This window comes from Drosophila kikkawai, chromosome 2R (genome assembly GCF_030179895.1).
Source record: "Drosophila kikkawai strain 14028-0561.14 chromosome 2R, DkikHiC1v2, whole genome shotgun sequence".
Lineage (NCBI taxonomy): Eukaryota > Metazoa > Arthropoda > Insecta > Diptera > Drosophilidae > Drosophila > Drosophila kikkawai.
The window spans coordinates 18399799-18427259 of record NC_091729.1 but is presented as its reverse complement, the minus strand read 5'-3'; the positions used below and the strand labels follow the sequence as shown (position 1 = coordinate 18427259).

The 27461-nt window shown below is 40.7% G+C and overlaps 1 protein-coding gene across 17 annotated transcripts in view; it reads right to left on the bottom strand.

Moving 5' to 3' along the window:
- Positions 1 to 4137: 4137 nt before the first annotated feature.
- sm (heterogeneous nuclear ribonucleoprotein L) overlaps positions 4138 to 27461 on the bottom strand; it is a 114593-nt gene continuing 91269 nt past the window's right edge. For 9 of the 17 annotated variants that reach the window (XM_070284670.1, XM_070284673.1, XM_070284672.1 and 6 more), the window contains 6 exons: positions 22410 to 22457; positions 13933 to 14114; positions 13635 to 13727; positions 7353 to 7628; positions 7088 to 7292; positions 4138 to 5700 (listed from right to left, as the gene is read on the bottom strand). In XM_070284670.1, coding sequence (XP_070140771.1) covers positions 5564 to 5700; positions 7088 to 7292; positions 7353 to 7628; positions 13635 to 13727; positions 13933 to 14114; positions 22410 to 22457 — 941 coding nt within the window. In that variant the 3' untranslated portion in view covers positions 4138 to 5563. Of the gene's footprint in view, positions 5701 to 7087; positions 7293 to 7352; positions 7629 to 13634; positions 13728 to 13932; positions 14115 to 22409; positions 22458 to 23186; positions 23927 to 27461 lie in introns of those variants that run through there. The other 8 variants (XM_070284675.1, XM_070284676.1, XM_070284677.1 and 5 more) reach the window with 2 other exon arrangements.

Below are 27461 nucleotides of genomic sequence, written 5' to 3'. Positions count from 1 at the left end.
TGTTTCTGCTGGAGGGGGGCTGCATGAGGAGGGTTGGTTCTAAATAATGTCTGCTAAATGCCAGGCCTAATTCACTAATACTTGTACGTGGGGAAATGATCTTACTCTCTCTCTCTGAGTCTCTCAAATCTCATCGAATTTCGTTTCTTGCAATTTCGTTACGTTTACGTTGCATTTGCGGCTTACGTTTTTACATACTTGCACTTGCACTTGCACACACACTAAGACATTTTAGGTATGTACGCGTGTATTATATAAGGAATCGTCAATATATATGTATGTATGTATACGCCTCTAAATACATAATAGACATCTATTGGAAATTCAAACGTGCTAGCATTTGCTTATGTTAAAATTACACATATTATTTGATTTGTATTAGATTTTTTTTTTTCAAAATTATCACCAGTAATTACGCGTACGACTACACTATGCAGTTGTCCGTTCTTTTCTACGCCCCTCTAAAACTTGCCTTCGTCCTTGGTCTGTCTCTGTGTCTGTGTCTGTATTAGTGTCTGTTTGCTTGTCTGTGTCGGTGTCTGTGCCCAGTGTGTGTAGTGGGTGTAATTTGTGGTGTAATTATGTAAGTATTCGCTTCTCATACATGTAATTGCATTACTCATAACGTCAAAGTAACTTTTTGTTAATATTTGCGCTTGGTAATTTGGTATTTTTAAGAATTTTTTCTTGCTTTTAAAATTGACTCGCGCCGACCTTTCTTTTTTTATTAAAAACTATACTCGAATGTATATATGTTATGTATGTATGTGGATGTGGTGTCGTATTACTATGTATGTTATGATCTCTGATATATATATATATATATATATTTATATATAAATATTTATGTATATAAGTATTTGTATGTGTGTATGTAAGTATAAACTATAAGCCTATAAGAATATAGTTGTAGTTGCTCATTTTTGTTCATTTATTTTTTCGTTTTTCGATTTCATAGTTTTTTTGTTTTGTTTTTTTTTTTTTTGTTTGGTTTTTGTTTATCCTTTAGTTGTTATTCTATGTTCTCGTTATGCACATGCACTCTAGATTATTATGAATTCGTTTCGGTGTACAAAGTTCTTGTTTTGTTTAGTGTTTCTCATTTGCCTCTCGGGGTTGTATCAAATTCAAATAGAAAACGATTGTAGCAAACACAAAAGCTATAGCTCTCCTTTCTCTCACTGGATCCGTGTGTGTGTGTGGTTGGTTTTTCTAGCAAATTGGCAAGCATGTGGGTTGCGGCATGGAAAACGGGGGGAAAAATAGGTTGAAAAGCGAGAACCCAAGGCGCTCGTCGCAGTTATAAAGCTCAGTGAAAGACACTTAAGAACCACACAGTTCGTTCAGGCGGTTCTCCCTCTCTCGTTAAAGTATTTAATGTACCCAGTTTTCAACTCGTTCGTGTGTGTGTGTGTGTGGTGTGGTGTGGTCTGTGTCGCTGTTGTTGCTGTTTCATAATTGGACGGTTTCACAAATTTTAATAATTTCATTTTGTTTCTCGTTTTTGTTTTGATTCTTGGTGGTTGTCAATTCAGTATTGAATAAACTGGTCCATTTGTGTAGTTTTTGGTGTCTCGATAAGACGAACTAAGACGAATATCGGTTGAAATTACACTCCAAATGGGACCTGCCCCCGGGCTGGGGCTTCGAATAATGAACCAATTTTGGATTGGGTGTGTGGACAAGTTCAAGAAAATCGTGAGTTGTTTCTTATAAACACAGCACCTACCTTGTACCCCATGCGCATTTGATTTTTATTGGAGTTGAAAACTACGAGGCAATTGCAAACGTAATTCAAAACGTAATGGGGAACGCATAATAAAGGAACTGCTACGTAAAAGGACATGCAATTAGCAATTAGCAATTAGCAAAAGCCAGCGGACTCGGAAGGCCTTCTTGTCTCTGTCGTTGGACAACCTTTAAATGATTTATCTCTTCAATTGATTGTTTCAATTCAACAAAATTGTTTTAACGAAATTTGTCTAATTTTTGCTTTTATTTTAATTTTAATTTCGAATGCGTTTAAATTAAATTTAAATAATTGCTACTAGAGTTTATTTTCTTGCTAAATTTCGATTTCAGAAAAAAAGAGCAAAGGAAATCAAAAAATTTTCCTAGTTATCGAATTGTTTTCCATTTTTTTTTTTTAAATTGTGTTTTTCTTTTAAATAATACTTTAAAGTAATTTCTTATTATAAATTAAGTCTTAAATCTATCCTTGGGTTTTGTTATTTATTTTTGTTTTTTTCTATATGCTTACATACAATTCTTATTGGCGTTTTCGTTAAGGATTGTAGGGATTATGTCTGTTTGCAGTTTTTTTTTTTTGTTTTTAATATTGAAAAGTGCTTGGGGGTCTTTTCTTGTTTTACACATTAATAATGCCTAAATTGTATAATTTCAAAACTCAGGGCCTTACATTTGAATTCTTCAAAATTTTGATATGTTCAAAATTCAGGATAACACTATAGATTATTTGGCATATAATTTAGTTAGGGTTTACTCTTCATTAGTTGCTGTTTGTTTATGCCCACATAAAGTAAATGAATCGGATGTGCGTTTAGGATGCTTTTAAACTATACACTTTGCCTTAAATGCTCTGCGAGTTCTCTATAGTTTCAAAAGCAAGTTATTTGTCACGCTTCAATTCCTATTCGAATGTACAAAAAACTTCGACAATAATGATGAATGATGATGGTGTGTTTGTGTTTAGATGATTAAAATAAAAATGCAACTGCCAGATACTTTTACATAATTATATATATATATATTTATATCAAAAAATGAGCGCGCATGTTACAAACTCTGGGCTTAAAAAATAACAACAGAATTTAAATATTAAATAAAACAAATCATATATAAATACACGCATAAATATATATGTTTACGTCTTTATATATTCAAACTGAAGTCGCCACCAGCCAAATATATAAATATATATTTTTTTGTCTCTATTTTACGCATACAAAATTAAAGATATGAAAAATATAAACACAAAATCAATTGTGTCAAGTGTGTCGAATAAAACTATTAACAATAAAAATTCTGATTATAATTCGTATATTTGTATATTTGTAAATTAAATAGCTACCAAGTGTTTGTTTTTGTTATGTATTTTATATTATATATTATTTTGTATTATAGTAGTTGGTTTATTGATCCGTTTTATGATCTAATTAGGAGCTTCAAGATCGTTGTTGCTTTATCTTCTTACAAATTAATATTTAATAATTAATTATTAACGAGATTTTGTTTGCCTTTGTTGTATGTATAATTAGTTCCCGTTTCGTGTGTCATTAAACCATGTTAATCATTTAAAATTAAGTACAATAATACTTAATCTTTAGCATGAATATATATTTTACAAGTTAAGGATTAAAAAACAATTTACATAATAACTAAGACTGTAAAAGACACTTGAAATAATTACACGAACTAGTTGACGAAATGAGAAAAATTGCAATAAATTAAATAGAACAAACGAAGAATCGTTTAAAGCCCAAATTGCACATATATGTAGGTTTAGTTTTAGTTTAGTTGATAGCATTAAATGAATATGATATATGAATGGGAGGAAGCCTAACTAACGATCGTGTGCCAAGCGGTGAACTACGGGGGGAAAAGTGAAGAAAATTCGTTTAGCGGCCCTAGCATTGTGTGTGTTGGTGTGTGTTTGTGTCTTGTGTGTATTCGTTGATTTGCAATAAAAACAAATGTAAATATATATATATAGATATATATATAAAATCATACAACTCAAGTGAACTCATGGGTTATCTCTTCTGATCGTTTTACATTATTTGCATCTTTTTTTATACAAGTTAATTTCGTTATTATTATAGGTAATCTAACATACGCCTTTGATATGGTGTTGTTGCCGTTGCTTTATTGCTGATATTTGAATTCTTTTTCTCGTATTTTTCATTTCATTTCGCCTACTTTTATACGCATTTGCAATACGCCCTCATCTCACCATCAACATCTTTAGTAGTAGCTTTGCTTTGCTAACCTTCACTTGGAGTTCTGAAATGTTTGGCTCTGTCAATTCTAATTTTTAAAACGCCTCAAAAATATGTTGTTTTGTTTGTTGTATGTTTTGCTGAACGATGCTGCCTTAACTATGCTCTAGATGCTCTCCTCTCTTCGATTTGCACTTAACTAAATATTTTCTTGTAGGTTTTCTTTGCCTTAGCTTGTGTATTTTTTTGTTTAGTTATTTTCGCTTTTTACATTTAGTGTAAATTAAAATTAATTTTAATGTAAATACAAATACAGCTCATTACATATAAATTTATGCCTTTTTTTTTAACTTTGTAAATTAAGCACAAAAATTATGTTTATCGTCTTGTCTTTTTCTGGTTTTGTTTTAATTAGTAAAAACATTGGCTTGTGCAAGTTTTTATTCCATCTATCCATTGTTTTAAATATTCGTTAAAGTAAGAAATTTTAAAATCAACTGCTGCTGCAAGTTTGTTTCGTTTGTTTTTAATTGTTTTTTTTTTGTTTTGCATAACTAAAATTAATAAATTTTATTTAAAATTGCTAAATTTTTGGTTTTAATTTACACAATAAATATTTTTTGTTTTGTTAAGACTTTTTCTCACGCCCGAATACTTGTCGAAATATTGTCCAAAGAAATGTTTCTTTTTGTTGCATAAATATACTTGTATCCGAATTCCAAATCATATTACAATATATAACTATACAGAAGAAGTCTGCCAGGGGGGAGAGGGAATTGTAGGATGGGAAGGTCAGATCAGAATTTCTTTAGTTGTTACTCTAACATATGGTTTCCTTTTAAATTTTAATCATTTTTATTCTTGTTTTTGGTTTATTTTTGTATGTGATTTTTGTATCAATTAAGCATTACATAGTTTACAATTGGTTGGGATTTCTTTTTGCTTTTTTTTGTGTGAGAAAGTCCTAATGCATTTTCATCGTCTTTATAACAATTAATAACAATTCAATTTGTTTACTTTTGTATTATTTTGCATGTTGTGTTGTTGTTGTTGTTGCCACACAAACGCATGTAATATAATGGGGGGAGGGGCATGTAATGAAAGGGTGTGTTCATCATTATCCTGTGTGGCTTTTAAACGAGGCCATATCGTACATAGGCTGCATTGTCATACTAATTAGCTGAATTGTCTATGCAAAAATGGCTCGTAGAAAAGTTACATGCGTTTGCGATGCGTGGGCTATATCTGTCGCACTGTTGCCCTCTAATGTGTTACGTTAATTGTTAATTAGTTGTTTATCTGCTGTTGCCTCAATTAATTGTAATCAATTTGCCATAATCAGCTGCTGCCTCAGCGTTCTTTCCTGTGGATGATGTTGAGTCGAATGTGTAAGCCATTATCAAGTTAGTCGATCAGTTGGAAAAGCTGCTAGTTGTTATGTTTGTGTTGTTGTCTTTTTGCATATTTCTTGTTTGTTATCCTGCTTGTCAGTCGACGAGTGCTCCTTCTTCTTCTCTTCTTCTTCTTGGGTTTATATATGGTTCTGCATTGTGTGATAGTTAAGCCAGGTGTCGTTTGCTTGCTTACACAATCGTTATCAAATCTCAATTGTAGATGTCCACCTTGGCATCGACCTCGTTCTCCTTCTCGACCATGCCCTCGCTGGTCGCATTGTTCCAGGCCCCATTCATGCTCTTTGACGAGGAGAAGCACAGCTTCATGATGAAGGGGAACTTGGTGCCTGTGCGGGGAGAGGGGAGAGAGCAGGCATAAAACGTATATAAAGCAATGTGGTTCCTTCACAAAAACAAGTACATATGGGATATATATGTATATATTCATTAAGTTATATATATTGTGTAGTATAGTGTATAAGTGTTGTATATTCTTGAATTTCGTTTTATTGATTCGGCAGGGAAGAGTCTTCGATTGTGAGGAAATCAAGGAGTTGAAGGGAAGGGAAGGATGTAAGGGATTTAAAACGAATTGGGCAATGCAATAAGAGCCTGAATTAAAGCCTGACTGAATGGTTTACTCAGCTAGAAGGCACAAGTCCTTGTGTATAATAATATACACATGGGAAGTGGGGAAAAGAGCAATATATTTGCTTGCACCATAATTCCACACCCACATTGACATGCACTTGCATTCCCCATTTGCATTTGTGCATTTGCATGTGCCAGTGTTTGCCTTCTTTACACTTTTAATTACTATTTACCATGCTCTCGAGAGAGCAGCATCCCTCCAAATCAAATCGAGGATGTATCGACAATTTATGCATGAGCATAGAAAACCCTCCCCCTAGGTGGCTATTTTTCGATAAGCGGTTTTTGAGGTGTGCCACCAATGTCAAGCGCCGCTTATTTTACTTCTGAATGCCAAATGACTATTGCCCATGTAAACAAGCTCATAAAAACCTAGGAATTTGTGAAATTTGCGGAATTGTATAATTCGCTTGGGGCTGGCTGACTGGCTGCTCTCCGGCTGCTGAAATATTTATGCGAAAAGTTTATATCGGTCGTCAACCCATTTGTAACCGAGCCGGGCGAGTCTTGGGACTAATTGTTAGCGAAACGCTGCTGCTGCAGGCTAGAAATCAGGAGGGGGTGCAACCCATTTATGAATAACTGCAAACTGAAATTGTTTATCTTAATTACCAAATTAAAATTTTCAACGCAGCCAGCGCGTAACTAAAAAGTTCTTTTGGCCACAAAAAGAGCAGGCAAAGAAACAAGAAGAGGTTAAAGTTTGCATTTGCGGGGACAAGTGGTGCTGCTGGGGTGTGGGCTTTAGGGGGGTGTGAATTTGATGTGCGGCGGCTGCTGCTGCTGCACAACAGGCAAACAGGCAAAAGTCGAAAGGCCATGGAAAATAGCTGCCAAACTTTTGGCTGCCGTTCGCCAGGGAGTTTTTTTTTGGGGGGGGGGGGGGGGGGGAGAAAATAAAATTTATGTTGCCTACTTATTGGGGCGTGTTCTGGGTCGAAAAAGAGAGAGAATTTTGTGTTTGGAGGAAGGTTGGTAAGTGGATTGGTTGGTTGGTTGGTTTGGTTTGGTTTTCGGTGGTGGCCACATATAAATTTGACATTCTTTTCTTTTGAATAACACTTAAACACAACACTATCTCACCTTTACCCTCAATAGGCAGATGGTTGCACTTCATGATGGCCAACACAGCCTGCGAGATGTTGGGGAATTCAATCAGTCCAGACGACGAGCGCTCGGTCTTCAAGGGGAACAGACGCACCGATGTGGCGGGCACATCCTTGATATTGAAGATTCCAATAAGCTGGTCCTCGGTCAAGCCGGGTGGTGTGTTGAAAAAGTGCAAAATCTGTAAGGAAATAATAAATTTTTATAATTTTATATATCAAATACAAGATTAACTATATACCTTGCTCGGTGGTTGAATGCGATTCTTGCTGGCCTGGGCCGGCGATAGGAAACGATTGTTCTTGGAGCCGGTGTACTCCTTGAAGCTGGGTGTGTGATCGGGCAGCAAGAACGGGTTGATCACCTCGGATAGGAAATTCTGCTTAGAGAATGCAATCTGTATTTTGCCTCCAGTGCCCACGGGAATGTTGTTCAAGTGCTGTACGCAGCGCTCAACGGCCACGGAGTCGCCCATTTGCACCATGGCAGTGCCCTCTTTGGTCTTCAAGAACTTGATCTGTAAAAGAAGAGAGAGGGAGGAGGGTTAAATGGCTGATAATATGTCATATTTCTCACATTCACAGCATCCATTAAATCTGGTTTCATGTGTGTCCACCTCAATGTGTAATTAAATTATATGCCCCAGCAGCCCCATTTTATGGCACCTCGAACCCTCGTTTACCCAGTGACCCTTGTGTCCCTCCCTCGAGGGGAGCCAGGTTGATTGAATTCTCTTGTCGCTGTCATCTCTGTTGCTTTTAACCCAATCTGCCGGGCGGAGGAACCAGTCAGAGCAAACCAAAGCGGAGCAGAGCGGAACCGAGCTTCGCATTTTCATTCAATTCAATTTAAAATTTCCTTCAAACGCAATTATATAACAGAATGGCGTCCTTAATTCTCAATTCATTGTATATGTAGGTGTTGTGTGTGTGTTAGCTGCTCCTTGTCACATATGAGTTTACACCTCCACCCACAATTGTTATAGCCTCTTTTCCGCCCCCTTATTGGGTCATCAAAGTCAGTCGTGTACGTGCCCAATCGCCAGAAATAGCTGAAAATATTATCATTGCCTGTGATTTTCACTTGACAAATATTCGAAATGTCATTCGAGACACACTTTCTTGTATTACTATGAGAGTCTGGGAAATGTTTATTGCTGAAATAGCGAAAAAGTTTCAAGTGATTTTAATTGAATTAGGACGGAGACGTGAAGTAGTCCTCGAATATATCATATAAATATATGAAATGATTTCCCTTTCTCTTTCAAGAGTAAAGTTTATGCATATTTTTTGCGTTATAAAACCCAATTTATTTCTATTCACATGTTACAAAATATAGAAATTTATGAACCATTGCCTTGGCTTTTCCACTGGAAATCTTTCACACCTCGCTGAAAGCTATCTGCCGAGTTATAAACGTAATTGACTATAATAATTCCCCAAACAATAATTACAAAACGAACTCGAAGAGCCGGGAGAGAAAGTGAAAAATCAATGGAAATGCTTGGCTTGGATAATTCCTACGTTCATTCACTCGTTCCGTTGGTTGGTGGTTCATTTTCAAATCAATTTGCTGGCCACTGGCAGTAGGCAGGCATTGAACCCAGAGGAGAAGGAGAGTAGGGGAACCGAAACGAGTTTTCGCAATTGCAACTGCGAAATAGAGAAGCAGAGACTGAGCACCTGTCCAAATTGGGCGACGGTCGCTGCAATTTGGTTTTCCAAATGCCTTAATTTGGCGTATTGATGTCGGTCTTTTTTCTTTGCACGCATTGAGAAGTGAGCTTGGCATTTGCTAAAATTTTGCCATTCGAATTTGATTTATTTTCTGCTTGGTTTTGGTGCAGTCTCGGGTCACAACGAACTTAATTATGACTGCAGGCACTTGGCCAAGAGAGCTAATTGCCAGCCATTCGAGGCCATGTGGTTTCCACAGTTTTTAACCAGTAAACAACAAGTGGGGGGTACAAAATCGATACTCATTTTCCTTAAGCGGGACCCGAGAGACCTTGTTGGAAAAATTATAAGCCCATTTTATAAATTATTCAATTCTTAAATATCACCCATGTCCTTCGTATAACTAATTATACGTATAATGAGCTGGCAAACATTTCAAAATAAACAAAAGGCACCGCGGTAAACGGAGGGGAGAAATGGCAGTTCATGTGTAAATGGGGCAAACAATTTGCTTATAATTAAACCAAACCCCCTGGACACACATCCGCATTCAACTATGTATGGTATATACATATAGTGGATGGGATACTGCAGAGCTTATGGTGTGTGCCTAAAGTGGGACGCAATCAAAATGAATACGCCTGAATGGAGTATGAAGGGTAGGAGGGAGGAGGGTTTGGCCAAAAAGTAAATAAAAACTAAATGAGGCTTATCGAATAGGCAAGCGCAAAACCCAAACCGAGACACGAAACGAATCATAAAAATAAAACAATGTATAAAAATAAATATAGACCATAAATCAGTCAAGCAGAAAGCGGGCAGATAGCCCCTGAAATCCCTCGAAACAAAAGGATAATGAAATTACAAACATGCAAACATAAGGCTGGCCAGATACACTGAGAGAAATGTAGAAAAGAAATCGATTTTTGTGAGGAAAAAACAATTTCTAATCAATATTGTGAAGAGCTAATGAAAGCTTCTATTATTCATTTACTAAAACTGGATAAATATTATTTCTAGCAATTTTCTATAGGTGTAGACATACATATCCTGCAAATAAAACTGGGGACCCGTTTGGGCCTTCTCCCTTTGGCCAAATCAAAGAGCGATTCATGGCTGAATGGTCACTGCTGGTCAACAGCCGCCGTAGCCGCCGCCGCCGCAGCAGCGCCAAACATTTGGTGCGTGTCTAATGAGCTGTGCTCTGCTCCCGCGTGTCCTTACCAGTGGCCATCCCTGCTCCATCCATGCTGCTTCCCTGCTGCGGCGCTGCGTTAATTAAAATGCGACCCTCTTGCCAGAGATCGCTTTGTTGTGCAATGTGGCATGGTGTCTGCTCTGCCATTTGATTTAATTGCTCACGCGCTCAGCTCCAAAAGAGCAGCAGCAATGGCTGACCTATGCTTCCCATCAGCACCAATCCCCCCCCCCCCCTTACATTTTCCACAATTTTCCAAACCTGATTTCCACCCCACATTGTATACAAATGTTTTTTTAATGCGTATTTAATTGAGTGCGTGTATTTTGTTGGCCTTTAAAGACACACTCTTCATTTGTTGGCTTTTTCGTAACCTCTGCCAAAGGAGGTCCTTTCCGGCTTCCCTGCTGTTGCCCCCTCTCACCCTCTTTTGGCCTATTTTTGTCATGCCATTTAACCTGAAAATCAATTTGCTGATGACTTCATCGCCCTGGCTCCAGAAATAATTAACCAGATTGCTTCATTCGGGCGGAAGGACGACGGAAGGAAACTGCTTTTTAGCAAGAGTGTATCGGTGCAAATTACAAATCACAAAATGCAAACAATTCAAACGAATTTCCCTTGGGTGCTGAAAAAGTCCGGACATACTTGACAGCTTGTCGGGGGCCAGCTTCAAATTTCAGCCGGCACAATTTTTCGGCAGGTTAATCAAATTCCTTCCAGCCGAATGTTTATGCCAAACCCTATTAGGGCCTACTCCACCACCCTTCCATCCTTGGGCTTATTGAAATCGAATACTTTGTATTTCCGCCTCTTGGAATGTTGGGGTGAGGGCGGGTTGAAGCTTCGTTTATCCATAATTTAGGGAAGACATGATCCCGAATGGTGCGCCCCATGGGAATCCCATTAACACCCATACTTGGGGCGACGGCCATTGAAAAAGAGGAAAAGAGGCTGGCAAGGAAGCCCATGCAACGGCACTTTGATTGAGTGGCCATCAATTTCTCATTCGCAATTCAAACATGTCGGCCCATAAACTCGCAGATACATCCAAACAAACCCGCCCCCACGCATCACGCATCGCACATCGCACATCAGTGTGCACAACCATCGACTTTATAATGAGGCAGCAACACACACACACACACACACACAGTCCTAGTCCTGTGTCCTGGCTTTTTCACCCTGACGACTCACTCACAGTTGCATAGCGACAGGCGCAGCGGCCCGAAGAAGGATGCTATGTGCGATAGAGGAAAAACTTGGCCAGAACAACGGAGCAAGAGAGAGAGGTGAAAAGGGGTGGCTTTAAGCCGCAAAAAGTCGAAAGCCGGACTGAAGAAATGTGTGTTTGCGGCTTGGCCAGTGAATAATGTTTGCGCATAATCATTTTTAATGGCTAATGAGTAGTTTCCGTCTCGGACAGGAAGTTTGCAATAAATTCCGCCCTCTGGCCATCCTTTAACCGCCATTGCAAGTGTCAGACCCAGAAAGAAACTGAACTAAATGGAAGCAGCCGCGCCTTGAATTATCGTGCCATCCCTCTGAGCTCCCACCAAAACCAAAAAAAAAAGGAAATAGAAATAATAGTAATGGTAGAATGGTGTATTGGCTGAAATAAAATAAGCCAAAGGTCAGTTAAATTATAGACCAATGGAGGGCAATAGCTAAAGGCAGTTTCTATAGATAAAATCTAGTTAATGATCCTTTTAAATATAAAATCCTAAATAAATAAATACTAAGAGAATAAACTCTTGATTGAAAGTGAATTAAAAACCTTACTTTTACAAGTTCTTCGACTTGAAAACAAAGCTAAGCAGCATTAAAATGATTTGCTGGCATTTGCCTTCGTATATGGGGCACATTGAAATTCCTAAGCGTTCTACGACTCCTTTGAAAAATTGAATAACCCCCTCTTGTAATACTCCCCACCCACTCTTCAGCTCGCCCGGCTACTTCAGTGTGCAGTGAAAGTGGTTCGTGCGGTCTCCAGTCGCCTTGACTCGCTTTATCACAGACATAAACTAAACAAAACATGCCAGGGAGCGAAGTGAACCCTCCACGTTGTCCTTGGTGAGCGCAATTGTCAAAGGACACACACACACATGTGGAAAGTGTGGGGGAGGGCGGAATCATAGTAGCAATAAAGTGAAAGCTCTGGCACACGCCAAAGAAGTTTTTAGCATTTGACTTTGATGTTAACGGTGGTGGCGTCGCTACCCACAAGCTCATTGTTCAACGAACGGTTTTTCCGGGTGGTAGGTGGGTTTTTTCTTCTTCCTTCTCTCCTTTTTGGCCAGCGTTTAGATAGCTGCGCAGCACTACGCTAAATGCTCCCCAAGCGAGCTTCCTCCTTTCGGACCCGGCGACTAACAATGAGCACACATTCCGTATTGCCATTCGCCACAGCTTTTTAATGGATTCTTTTTTGGTCGTCATCGTGTTTTGATTTACAAGCGACTTGCCAATCGTTTTGCCATTGTTAGAAGGTATAAAGAGGAGCTCGAGAAGCTAAAGGAAACTCGGAAAGTAGGTGGTGCCACGCCCCTATAGATAAACCTGATGACGCTGCACTGATTGCTGTCCCGAGGCGTCGTCCCCACATGGCGGCGAAGGCTGGATATTAATCTAAAACGCTTTATCTAAATGTGTTTCTGGCCTACTATGAGGTTGGACTTTGGTGTGTCCTGGCCTGGTCTGGCCGGGCCTCGTCCTTTTATTGCCTTTCGTTTTATTTGCGCATTTACAAATGGCACACAGAGACACAAAGTGCTCTTGCGGTTGGCATTCCCCACTCAAAAACACCTTTTTTTTCTCCTTGCTGCCGATATTTCGCCGCAAAGTGCTGACGACCAAGCAAAACGGCGGCAATGAAATGCGTATTTTCCTTTTTTTTCTCTGGCTTTTCTTTTCTTTTTTTTTTTTGTCAGCTTTCTGGCTAAGTGCAAGTTGAGGATATTTCTTTCTTCGCTTTCTTTTACAATCGAAAAGGTCATAAGCAAAGGGTTTGGCCGCATGATAACGGCAAGTGTGTTCCCTCAAGTGCAGGGAGTTTAAGGAGCATTTAAAAAGGATCCTTTAGTTTGCTTTAAAAAATATAGTATCCTTATAAAAGCTTTAGTGGGAATTTGCTAAGGCTAAGAGGACATTTTGGTAGAGTTTTCTGAAGGTTAACAAAAAAGGTTATCCATTTCTAACAGTTTTTTGGAATGAAAATGTCTAAAACTATTTTATTTAAAATAATTTCACAAGCTTTACAATTCCTAAAAAAAGTTTTTCCTTGAATTTCATAAAGGTTACAAGACCAAGAGCTTCATACTTAGCAATTTAATGGAATAGAAATGTATTTTAAAATATTTCCAGTAAATAAATTCTGTTCTAGGAAAATGCATATGACAGTTTTCATACAAGGAAAATAAATACACTTTTCCCACTTGAATTCTCACTCATAAATACTATAAATCAATTCAAATTCGAGGAAATTTATTAACCGTAAATCGGAAATGTTTTTCAGATTAAATGCCTTGCAATTGGCAGTTGTCAAATATTTAATTACTTTCATATTACGCCTCCACCAAAATGAAATCGAATATTGTTTATCTTTTGGGTTTTCCATTTAAATAGCATTTAAATATAAGGTCAAACTTACCCTTGCCACATTGCCGTACAGGCAAACCAAATTGAAGAGCTTATCCGTGTTGGAAGTGTCGTGGTCCAGGCCGTACACCATCATGACGGCACCCTGAAGGAGCAGCAGCAGCAGCAGAAGGAAGGAAGAGCAACAAGAGAGTTAATTAAAATTCTGTCTTGGTCAGTAGGAGAGAGTGAAAGCAAGGCGAAAGTGTCTTGATCAGAAATTGTGGACGAATAACAATTACAACTGAGCAGCAGACTCATCCTCCTTTACTCCTCTCCATCTTCCTGGAAAAAAACAAAAAAATACTCACCTGAGCCTGGCCCTGCGGTGTGAAGGCCACCGGAGCATTGCGTCCGGGCACAACTCCGGCTGGCTCCTTCATCAGCCCGGTGGGATGGATGGCGGCACCCTTCCAGTTCTCCGGTGTGGTGGTATGATATTCGGGTGCTCCGAATGGCGGGAAGGCAGCGCCTGGTCCCAATAGCGGTGGCTCTTTAAATTGACAAAGATTGTGCGATTGAGCTGGGGCAACTAGTTGATGGTGATGGTGGTGATGTTGTTGTTGTTGTTGTTGGGGTACTTGTTGTTGTTGTTGTTGTTGGTGGTGGTGTTGTTGTTGATGTTGTGGTGTAACTGCGTTTTTAGTGCATGTGTTGGTGTTTTTTTTTTTGTTTTGTTATTCAAAGCATGCAACAACAACAATAAGCGAAAGCAAATCATAAATGAAAAGAAACAAAAAAACGAAAAAATATGTTTTTTTTTTAGTTGTGCCAATTGTTTGTTTGGGTTTTTAAAAACTAAAACTTAAAGCTAAACAAAAATATATATATTATGTTATTGTTGTTATTGCATGTGAAGGAGAGCGAGCGAGCAATCCCAAAAACCCGTTCTAATATCAAAACCCCAAAAACCGAAAACGGAAACCACGAGAACCCGACTCACAGACATCCCAAAGACCAAGAGAGGGACGGCGAGCTCTGACATTTTTGGCTGCGGTTTCGCCGGATCAAGGCAATGGAAAGAGGAGGAGGGACACCAGGCCAATGGCCATGGCGATGATGGTGGTGCCTCTTTTATGCCGGCTGTGGTTTGGCATGTAAGTTAATTGAATTTTTGGCAGGCGCAGAAAAAAAATGGAGCCCAAATTGGTCTACGCTATTCCCGGCTCTGTTCTGGCCTCCATTTTGTGTTTTGGTTTATGGCGGTTGCATTGTGCGCGCCATGAAAATGGCTCCCTCTCGTATTGGTATTAGCCCCGTTTTCCTGCGAGCAAACAATAAACGACGACGACGACAGCTTCGGGATATAGGATACCCGAAAAATCTGACGACGTCTTGCAATTAAAGGCACAAAACTGTCAAAATGTCGCCGTCGCGCAGGCATTTAATTAACTTTAAAAGTGTCAAAGAGATGAGAAGAGAGGCAAGTTTCTTGGCCAAACACACACACTAACCTAATCACTCGCCAAGTGTGACGGAGTCACGTCAGGAACTCAATTTGCATGACGCTTGTTATGCCAAAATGGCTGCCCGAGTTGCCATTGCGGAGAGCTGTTTTTGTTTTGATTTGATTTAGTTGCACCACGTCGAGGCTCTGGCAAAGCCAAAGCACAGGATCCCCAAAAGCCCGATCCCCCGGTAGCTGTGGCTGCGCATCAGGGAGTCGTCCTCGTCATGGCTAGTTTATTTTGGACTTTGGGGCTACCTGACAAAATATTTGCATAAAAATCCACCACACACACACACACACACACGCGGTGAGAAGTTGGACACAGAATAAGAGGAGTTGGAGCGAAAACAAGTAGGTGTGCGTGTGTTTGTGTATAGAGGGGGGAAAAAAATCTGGCATTTTTATGCTGGCTGTTAGTTTAGAGCTGTCGTCCGCTGTTTTTTCGCGTCCCATGCAAACAACACAAATTGATGCAATTTTTCACAAGCCCTTAATCCGTTTCGGAATTTACGTGCGAACTTTAAAGCGTTCGCCAAGTTGCTAAAACTTGGCTAGGCACGTTTCAATTCACCCAACTTGGCCATAAGTAAATAATCCTTCGAGCGGTTTGCGAAACGAAAATGTTTGGGTTGCGCCGCCCCCGACGAATAGCCTTCGATATAACCTATAGTCAATAGCAATTTGGAATAAACCTTGGATGGCCCGGAGCCATCACACACACAAACACCCACACTGCCCAAACGGAAAACATAGTTATTCATTTCAAGTGCTCCCGCTGCTTGGGCTTTAATTGAAATTCACGGCCCTTGCTGATTTCCCGCAACAACACGGGGCGTATGCGTGACGCCGGCCAAGCGAAATTGGCGACGAACCTCCCCAGCAGCAGCTGCCTTCCTCCCGCCCCCGAAAAATCAAGTCTTGGGTTCTCGCCTCCCAAAACTAGAAGAAAAGAAAATTCACGCCCCTGGCTGGACGTCGTCGGAAGCGTGCCTAAAATGTTTAAGCATTTCGGGGAGAATTGTTGCATGCAATTGCTGGAAAATGCTTCACACGCAAGGCGTCGAAAAGGAGCGCTGGAAAATTGAGAAGGTGTAAATTTTCAGCGCGCACAAATTATTTTAGATTATGTGCGCTGGTTCGGCGGAAGTTGGAGTTTAGTTTCCGTTTTTATGGAGCTTTAAGTTAGTGTGTGTGTGTGCGGTGTGTGCCACGGCAACCGCAGTCATTTGCATACAGAAAATGTTTGCTGTGTGGATTACGTATACGACACGTGTGTCGCGATTAAGTGCTTTGTTGGCTCGTGCAATTAGGGAAAGTTTTGTGCCACCTCACACAAATTGGACTAAACATATAGATGGAAATTTAACACAGTATTGGTAGGTAGCAACAGTGCCAGTACAAAGGACACAAATAGTAAAGAAAAATGCAAGGATCCCGCAACAAAGAATGCACTTCAACCGCCGAACCAAACCACAAAGCGGGCTGCACAGAAATCCATTAAAACTCAGCCTCTGCGTGGGGTTGGGGATACCAAAAGCTAGACAAATAAAAGCACGCTCATATGGGAGCGGGTGAGAGGGTGCAGGTGCAGGCGCAGCAGATGGAACACAAAGTATTTATGCTGCAAATTGTTGCATACTTTGTGGCGTATTGGCACACTTTGTCAGCAGGAAATGGGGAAAAGGAGGGTATGGGATACGAGAGAGACTCGGTCCAATGAACAAGGTAATGGCTGGCAAACAAACAAACAAAATGTATTCCCCTTGCCATATCGTCGTCGTTCACCTTAATTGCAATTTGCTTAAATGTATGCTACAATATTTTTCAGCTCAGAGTGGCATCCCTTCCTTCTTCCCCGAGTGTTCAATGATTTTCAATTTGTTACGAGTCAACTTGGGAGAGCGAGCTCAACTGTACTTGCAAAATATGCCAAGAGTTGTGATGCTGCTGCTGCTGCCACTGTCCCGTTTATCTGGTTGCATCCACTGCCACGCCCAGCATTTTCTTCCCCCTGTTTTTCCCCAGCTCGCTCCGTCATGTGACATTAATTTTCCCCCGCGCTGCGCACAGTTTGCTCTCACGTCTTGCATAAACATTTCCATAAGCAGCTTCGAAATTGAATTTGTTTTCATAAGCAAAACTATTATGCTGGCAAAGAGTTGTCCCCCAGTGTGTGACATGATAGCGCCAAACGACGACGATGAACCCCAGAAGAGGGCGGTAGGAGGAGGAGACCAGCTAGAGCTTATAAAAAATAATCATCATCATCGTAGAGCGGAGAAAAGATTGTGAAAAAAGAAAAGCAAGCAAGCAAGCAAAGCACACTGTGCGCTGTCGCATGTAAGCTCTGTGAAAACTCCGATGCTCAGCGGGGGTTGATTATGTGACAATGCGCCTGATTGGTTTTTAATGTGTCCCCCAAAAAAAAATACAACAAAAAATACAGAAAAAGCAGAACTTTCGCCGCACGGATTTAAGCCTTTAACTGAATTCGAATGGAAACGGAAATGGCGGAGGGGCTTATCAAAAAGAAATCAAGAAGCGCCGAGACAAGGACGAGAACCCACGGCAATGAGCCAATTTATATGCGTTACGCAGGCCTCCATTCCTCCAAAGAAATTAGTACCGATAAGCAAAGCCAACAGTAAAAAAGGATTGCGGATTTTTTTTACGACAACCTTGGAGCGCGGAAATAAATTTTGCGCCCAACTCTCCAGAGCTTAATTACATTTACGGCAGATTTGAATAATATAAACGCATGTAATTGCTGTTTGTTTGTTTGTGCTTATTTGTTGTGTCTTGCAAACAACAACGAAACGCAAGCAAATACACAAAAGCAAGGACATTCGAGGATAACATAATTAGAAGCGCCAAATGGCATTCAAGTTGGGTGGGTTTTCACAGGAGCGATAGCGACCACGCTTGTGGGGATTTATAATATAATTCATAATCACACACAGGCCAGAAGCACACACCCACACACAACACAACCCACCCGTGTGTGTACATGGCAAATTGGCACGGCTTGGCCTTTAGTTTGGCCTTTGCTTTTGGCCTCTCTTGGCCTGGGCTTCGCCTAATTATCGCATTGGTAAACATTGGGGCCTCCCCCGTTGCTTTAATGGCATGCAAACACATGTGCAATCAGTGTCCGCACTGTCACACCCACTCATCCGCCCACTTATCGGCTGGAGAGTTCTTGGCCATGAGCTCTCTTGAGTTTTTAGACCCCCTCGAATAACTCTATTCGGTCAAGAGTGGGAAGTTCACGGGGGAAAGGATTAAGACTATGAAATACCCAGTAAGTTTCTTGGAAAAGTAAGCTTAGAAAAATTCCTATACCTTTCGATTCCCGACTTGGCACACCCTTTCTGCCCCAAGGAATGGGTATTAAAATACATTCAATGACATTTCAAGAGCCGAGGATACTCAATGTGACATAAGCTGGCTTGAAGGAGCACTACTACACTTTGGAAAACTTTATTGGCCAAGCTCATACCTCGCATTGGCTATCACCTCCACCTTCTACCCTCCCTCCCGTGGTCGCTTGTTTGTTGTGGTTGATGTATTGACTCTGTGGGTGGCGGTTGCAGGCGACGTTTTGAAGCGTTTTTCTAGTTAATGGAGCTCGCTAATCGCTGCTCTCCTCGATGTGTAAATATATGACCCTGCATTTATGATATTTCATACCCAAAAACCAAACTATCCCCCCCCCAGACTTTGAATTGCGCAGCAACGCTCTCTCTAATAACAAATTCGTTTACGTTACTTAGTTTTTGCTTTGATAAAGTTTAGTTTTCCCTCCCCCCGCCCCAAAAAAAAAAAAAAAAAGGTATCAGCAGTGGAAAAGCGAAAATCGATAATGCCATAAAAATATAACAAACAATAAGGAAAAAGAGCCAATAGAGCCATGGAGCCATGGCAAAGTGCTATGTGCTATGTGCTATATGCGATGTGCAGCTGGGGGACATTTTAGATATTGTAATTTGGCAAATTGCACGATTCTTTCACTAAGCGAAAGATGGATAGAGGACAAAAAAAAGTGCAAGTGGCAAACGCATTAGCAAAATGTCCAATTAATTGCTTTGGAAAATTACACCAAAAGTTGCTGCCACTTTACTTTTTTTTTAATATTATTTTGTGCTTGCTGAAGCTCGTGTTGGGCCAGCTGCTAAATTAATTACAAATTATTACGGCGGCAACAAAAAAAAAAGTGGGGGAAAGTAGCAGCAGCAGCCGCCGCGTCCTGCATAAATTAAGCAAATGCCGTCTTCATGGTTCATAAGAAAGAAAATTAGCTATATATTTTAAGCGGAGGAAACTTTTTTATAGTATATAGCATAATTTAAATGCAAATGTACTCCCATAAATGGCAATAAAAACGAGCTTCAAACCTGTCCTACCTTCGAATGAATCAATTGCGAGAGTAATCAAAATGGCAAATAATAAAGCTTTTGGGTTTAATACCGACAACGCTGATGAATGGCCGGCATTAAGGCGGTTCAGTTCGGCGGAGGGAAATTTAAAATACCCCATACCACACGCCACCGGATATAGCCGGCCGTCCAGCCAGTCGTCGCAGTCATCAATCACTAGCTTTTGATTGAAGATAATCGACGCAATATTGCGTGGAGTGGCAAAGTTACCATATCCTCCTTTGCAATTTCGGCTCAATAGTTTCCTGGCGGAAGCAGCCAGGACTGGTGTCCATTAGCGCTCGTTAGGGGGGGGGGGGGGCTAGTGGCTCCTTGGCAGGATGTTTTCGAGGGTGGAGGAAAGTTCACCCGGCGACGACATTGTTCTTGTTCGACACGCCATCTAGCGACAGCAGCCAGCGGCAACATCGAACTCATCGTTAGCTGCGTGCGCCGCTGTTGACAACGATTTGATTGATCGTCCTTGATTGATTGATGTGCCGTGCACAGAGAGAGAAACAGAGATAGAGAGAGTGCTGCAGCCGTTGGCGCTTCGTCCTGGCAGCGACTTTAAAAACCATTTGCAACTTTTATTGATGCCCAACATAGATTTAATTATCCCCAGCATTCCCTACGCCGCAAGGGGTTTTTTTGGAGGCTTTTCTGGTCTGCCAATCCAGTGACCGCAACATGACACAATTTGTCATTTTCAATTTATTGAATTACCATAAAATGCGAGCAACACACAATTTATATTTTTGGACAGGCGGCCTGCGGTTGCCGGTTATTGTTGTACATGATGATGATCATCATGAGCCACATCTCTGCCCCTCCAAGCGAAATTATTGGATTTCACTATGAATTTATTGTGGGAAGATGTCTCTTTTTTTGGTCGAGTTAAGGGTTGGGTTGAAACCACAAGATTTACGGCCTGACAGTCCCAAAAACAGCAACACGAAAAGGTTTTTATGTGTATTTGCCATATAATATTTCCGTGAGAAATAGTACGGAAATTAATTTAATTAATTTTCGGCTGCCGCAGCAGCAAAGCAATTACTAAGCCGCAATTACGAGGAGAACTGCATTAGGCAAGTAAATATTGGCCAAGACAGAGGCAAACACACACAGAGCGTTGGAAATGCGCTGTCAATCAGCGAAAGTAAGCCACAACAATCAGACCCAAAAGGCAAATAAAACGCCACCCACTCTGCCAGAAAATTAAGCCACTATAAGGAGGATATGAGGATGGAAGTATATTATTTTTGGGACAACACACGGGGAACAGCAGCTGAGAGATACTGCGAGTAAACACAAACAAGTCAAGTTTGCCCAGGCAGCAACCCTGAAAGTCTTCTCCCTGCAGATGCAAATATTCAAAGGCATTTGCCATATTAACTAAGTGATTGGCGGCGGCGGCCAGGACGGATGTGTGCGTTGCGTTTAATGAACGCCCACATAAATCTTCGAGTGACTCGGCCGCTGATCCCATGGAAAACAATCTTGGGTAGCACAGTCACCATAAATATGTCACGAAAACGCACACACATCCCCATTCCATTTTCCCACCATTGGTATTTTTATGTATTTTTAAGTGTTTTGCCATCGTCTTTGGCTTTGGCTTTGGCATCCCACCTGCAAATAAGCGACATCTGCCGCGAACAGTGGGCGTGGCACCGCTCGCATTGGGCAGCCTCAAAAGCGGAACGTTTTTAAAAATAAAATGCCGAAGAGAAAGAGAGAGAGAGAGGAAAATACGGAAAATGCGAGAGCAAACGGACCACCGCTTTACTTTCTCTATACGACTTTAAATTTGGCCACTTTGAAATATATTTTTAGCCGTTTTTGTGCCGTCTTGCCACCCGCTGGCTTGCAATTAAAATTAATTTATTTGGCAATTATTGGCCATTGAAAGCATTTATTTTAATTATGGTGCAAATTTGTATGGCTTGGCCGAACAAATATTCATATTTTTAAGATGGTGGAGGAGGCGTTGGACGATTAAGAAAATGAGCCATAACATCAATGGACTAAAAGCATTTTAAATACTACAATTATCTGGGATATAAAATAAAGTAGGAAAAGTATTCTGATAACCTATATATATTCAGAGATATGCTACCTTTAGACCCTTTTTAAAGGCTATATATGAATTCAAAGGATAAATGTATAAAGCCAACATCATCGGACGTTTTGAATGAAAATTACAGACATTGAAAATTATGCAAATAGTTCTCGCAACCAACGGAAAAATAAGGAAAAACCTAAACGACTGCCAAAGGAGAAACGTGAAAATCTTGGACGACGACGCAGCGTCATCGTTATAGAAATGTTAATGGAGCTCAGATATAAACAAAGAAAAGCGCCAAGGAAATGCAATTGAAAATTCATGGAAGACAAAATAAAAAAATATATATATATATAAAAATGTAAATTGCATTTCGCTGGCCAGGAAACTTGAAATAAGAACCAAATCGAACCGCACCGCACCGAATCGAACGGAACGGAACAGCAGCAGCGAAATTGATTAATGGCAGAAAATAAATTTCGCATAGAGATGCAAATTTACATTTTTTTTTGTTTTTGGCGCTAGCATCTTTTGATCTTTGCATTTTTGCCCAGATGCATTGTTTTATTTTGTAATTGAACTTTGTACCCCCTGAACCAGCTCCCTCCTCTCTTGCCATTTCAATGGGAAATTAATTTCGCCGTTTACATTTCATCACAAAAACTCCCACTCAGTGAGGCCCCCAGGACGTATGATTGATTCGATCTGCAAATGTTGATGTACGTGTGTATTTGTTTGCTCGGTTTGTTTGCACGAGTGTAAGTGAGGGTGTGTGTGAGGTATAAGTGTGGTGTGTGTGAGGTATAAGTGTGGTGTGTGCTCGTGTTTGAAATGTGCTCTAGTTTCAAATGTACTTACGGCTCTCAAGCATAACAACATTTTCGGGTATAGAAAACAGCGACTTACCTGAAAAGACAAAAGGAAAATAAACAAGGTTAATGATTTGTGCAATCGTTAAATAGACGGCACAAAAAAAAAAGTATATATATATAAATATATATAGATATATATAGTATTTAACAATTCGAACAGTGAGTGAGTGGTACAAGAATTCAATTTGAATAATTCATCTGTGTTGAACAGCGTTTAGCGACAAATGTTGCAAAGGGGTTGGGTAACAGGATTAAGGATATTATGGGGTTTATGTTGACTTTATAGCTTTCAATTGTACAACACTGTAGCTGTAACGACTCTGTTATAGTGTTGACAAAGAGCTTAACAACACTGTTGCTGTTGCTAGGCGACACTTCATTTTGCAGAGTCATCTTGCAAAAAGGATGCAATTTTATAACATTGGCAATAAAATATCAAAAAATAAAAGAAAGAAATATTCAAATTGCATAAGAAAATGACTAGAGAACCATCGCATAAAATCCATGACTATTCTTATTACTTTTCTGTAATGTTAAAATTACGATTTAAGGCGAAGAAAGCTAATTTTCTAAACTAGAAATTTTCAACTAGAGTTGCAGCTACCAAAACAAACATTGGCCTAGGCAACTCTTGAGTTTTTGTTGTTGCAAAATGTCAAGGAAGAAAAGAAAATTGGCAGCAGCCATTTTGTTTTTCCCCCACGAACATTTTCTACAGAAAAATGCGATACTTTCGACCTAAGAAGCCATCGCTAGTGCTTACCATTGGTCTGATAGCAGCCTGTGTTGTATGCATTGATCGGAAAGCGCTTGCGATACAGGCCAGGGGAGCTGCCAAAGGAGCCCATGGGACTACCTCCGCCGGCGCCGGGAGTGCCGGGACTCATCATGGCGCCCGCCTGGCTCTGCACGTAATTGTAGTTGCTCTTGTTGCCAAACTTGCGCTGCTGCGGCATGGCGGGCACGTGGAGCAGCTGCCCCGTGGCCACATGCTGCACCACCGACTGCTGCTGCACGGCCTGCTGCTGCTGCTGCTGCACGGCTTGCTGCTGCTGCTGTTGCACTGGCTGTTGCTGTTGCTGCTGCTGCTGCTGCTGGACCGCTGCCTGGGTCTGCAGCGACGAAGGATTGTGCCACATAAAGGCACTGGCATTGGCATTCAAGTTATTCATATTACGGCCGTAAAATTCTCAAAAAACTGATGCGAAACGTATGTAAACTTGGAGAGACTGCGAGATTGTTCAAATCGATCAAAAGCCGGTGTCGTAGCAACAATAAATTTTCAATAACACGGCAATCGGGGGGGAAAAAACTCGGTATACAAACGCGGTATAAGCTAACACGGTAAAAGTTAACACGGTATAACCAGAACGCAACACAAGTTTTCTATTGGAAGTTTACAAATTTTTTTTTTTTGTTTTTTTCCTTGTATGTAATTGTTGTGGGTTTGTTTAAGATAGGTGTACTTTACGGTAAGACGTCTCACAGACGAATGAAAATTATGCTTCCAGCTTTGACAGTCCCAAAATCAAATGTCATATTTTTTCTGGCAATTTGAAAGTCTACTGCGATTAGAGTTCGTGACAGGGTTTCTTTAAACTAATTATCGGTTTGAAAGGGCAATACTGTTTGACAGTTTTTGACAATTGCAATCAATTTCGAAAGACAGTTGTCACATAGGTGGCAACTCACACTTTTAGTTACTTTAACCCAACCAAGTGGCAACTTTTCATTTAAATATAGTTTAACAGTAGTATATAACGACTTTTAGCGGTTTATCTACCCTTTTTTTCAGTACAAAACATTTCTTACTAAGATAAAATAAATTTAATACACGCTGGCTTGTTTGCTTGAATTTATGAACCTTTTAGATGGTTGTTAGTAATATTCTTTCCAAAATATATGTATTTTCTACAATAAAGGCTTCGCTTTCATGGGTAAAAATGATTAGGTTGATGAAATCAAATATGAGAAAATCGAGTTTCCTTGACGAGTGCCGCACTGGCGGTTCTTAAACAAAAGATACTTTGCCACCGCAGCACAGTTGCCGGGCGAGAAAGAAATATATCACACATGACAAAGCAAAGTTGTCGGTGCCAAAAAGCCGTGGCAGCCACGCCCCCCCCAGGACAGCCATGATATGGAAGAGTGGTCTCCGAGAATTCCGAGATCGAGGAGCGAGAAGCGAGGAGCAAAGAGCCCACGGAATGCGCCAGTGTCTGCGAGTGTGAGAGCGGAACGTGGCCATTGTGGCAAGTGCCAAAAAATGCCACACGAATGAGAAGTCCATTTTGCGGGGTTCTGTAGATGGTGGCGGGTTCCTGCAGTTACTGCAAGCCCAAAAAACAAAAGGCTGAAAAACTTTAACCGCACAAGTTTTTATTTACTTCGTTGGTGGTGCTACTGCTGCTGCCGAAAAATCCACAGCAGCAGGTGAAAACTTCTACTTTGGTGCGTGGCCAGAAAAACATCAAAGTTGCATTAAGTGGTAGTAACATTGCCGGCACAAAAACCCTTTAATTGTATGCAAAAACAAAGTGGGGAAAACATGGAAAAGTGAATAAGGAAGGTGGCTTCTTAAATCATTTTTTAGTTTTAGCAGAAACGGTGTATTTGCATAGACATTAGCAGTTATGCAGTATTAAATTTATCATAAAAACTTCAATAAACTTGAGGCTTAGTTATTTAAATTACTTCATAAATGAGGAAGGAAGAGTTGGAAGAGTTTTTAGCTGGATTCACTTAGCTTTTAAAGCTCTAACAATAGCATTTCTAAGATTGCTATCTGGAAAACTATTGGGTTTCGCTTGGTTTCCCACTTCGATTGACTCAATTATTGCCACCTTTTTGGGCCAATTAAAGCCCCTCCCTTGCTGCTCTTGAATGGCACTCTCACTCACCCACTCGAGGGCTGAAATCCGCTCAGGAGGTGCAGCTTCATGAAATGGCATGCCTAATGAGGGCTGAAATGCATTTCATTATGCCGGCGACGACTAAATGCATATCCCCCGAACTTCAGAGCGGCACTTTGCTTAGCCCCTCTTGACCCAATTCAACAACGCCTCTTGGCCCTGGGCTCAGCTCAGGCTCAGCTGGGCTCAGAGTGCGTTAATTGCTCCGACACAGCCAGAACTGGATGACTGGAGGAGGATGGCTAGATGATGGAGTGGTTGACATCATCTGGACAGGTGCAATGGGAATGGGCTTTGACTTGGAGGTGTTTTTGGTTTCCGGACACATTTAGTGAATTATGCACACCGTAGATCTCTTACAAGCCATTAGGCCTGCAAATCTGTACGAGTATATGTATATCTCTGGCACAGATCTCATTCGAGCCACATTTGCCCTGCTCAATCACCAAATTCCTTTCGATTGCCAAAAATAACCCACAACAATAGAACAAAAACGCACACACACATACTCGTATATTCTATCCTAGGCATTTTTAATGAAGTGTATCTAATATAGAAATTAATTAAACAAAACAGCAAACGACAGCAGAACAGAACAGAGCAGGTTCTCAGTGTCTGGGGTGTGGATTGCAAGACATTTGCCACATGCCACATGCCAGCGGCCATGGTCACAACCCCCAGTGGGAGCTAGAAAAAAAAATATATATCTAGGGAAATGGAAGCCAGGGGCTGCTCATCATTGCCTTCACAGGTGACAGCACAAGTTCAACACGCTGAGCGAAAACAGCCACTCAGCTGCTCCGTTCTGCGGTTCATTCATTATGCTTATTAGATTTGCCTGTCTGCGGCATGCTCCGCCTTCATTCCTTTTCTCTATTGTTATTCTGGCACATTAACGGGATGCAGACGTTTAAATTTAATTACATTAAAATATGTCTTGAGGAATTTCGGTCTGTGTCTGTCTCTGGTTTGTTTTAAATATGCTCGAAACATCTAGTAATTACTGAAATCTAAACCAAAAGGCAGTCGGAAGTTGTCAAAATATGTTAGGGGAAGAGTTCCTTCCTAACATTTCCCACATTTCTAAATTCTTCCGCTTTAAATTAAGTAGGCTTAAGGGTATTTTCAAATACATACTAATAATATCCTCTAAGGGTTACTAAAAGTTTAGAGAAATTCTAAACTATTAAATTAAGGAAAATACCCATGGTGTGATCGCATCAGTTTAACAACTTCCGCAGCCTGCATTTTAGCCGTAACAACGAAAATTTCACTTTTCCTTTTGATATGTGACATTTATGGCCAGGCCAAGCAGTTTTAAGCCAAAGCTGCAGTTTTACCTCCGGAGATAACGCCAAAAGTGTGTGAAAGTTGGCCGAGAGTTTGTCATGCAATTAGAGCAACATGCGACGACGACGACATGGACGAAGACAGCTCTGGGAAACTCACGCTTTGGTTGGGAATGCGTTTTCCGCTTGCCCTGGCCTCGCTTAGGTGGAAAATCTAGTTTTTTCCCATAGCGCCGCTAGAGTAGAAATGGTAGAGTGGATTGTCCATGGCCAGGAAATATAGCAGCAGCAGAAAACGGGCGGCCCAAAGTGGTTTTCGCCAATTGAACTCGTTTCGCCGATGTCGGTTGTGGCAGTATCTGTTGCTGTTTCGCCTCTGATGCAAGCAAATCGAACGAAATCGAACGAAATCGAAATCAAAATCACTTTCGGAATGTGCGTTGCCATGGAGCCATTGAACCAAGCTCATCAGGAGGAGCCATTGGCCATTGGCCGTTGGCCATCGGTGGCCATCGTTGGCCATCGTCGTAATCACGGCAGTTACATAAGCAAAACCCGTCCAGGGACTCGATGCACTGCGACGTTTATTTGTTTGTTTTCTATTTCAACGAGTATTTTCAGCAGCGCAATAGAAATATGCGTAAGTGGTGAAACATTGTTGCGGCGAAAGTTTCCCTCCAACATCGGCTGACCACCATCATCGACGTTTTTTCGATCGCTCTTGGCCATAAACGCTGCTCTTGTTGCCATAAAAACTGGAGCAATTGCGACGACGACGACGCTGGAAGCGGAAGGATGTGGCGCAAAAGGAAGTAAATAATGCGGCGAAACGAAATT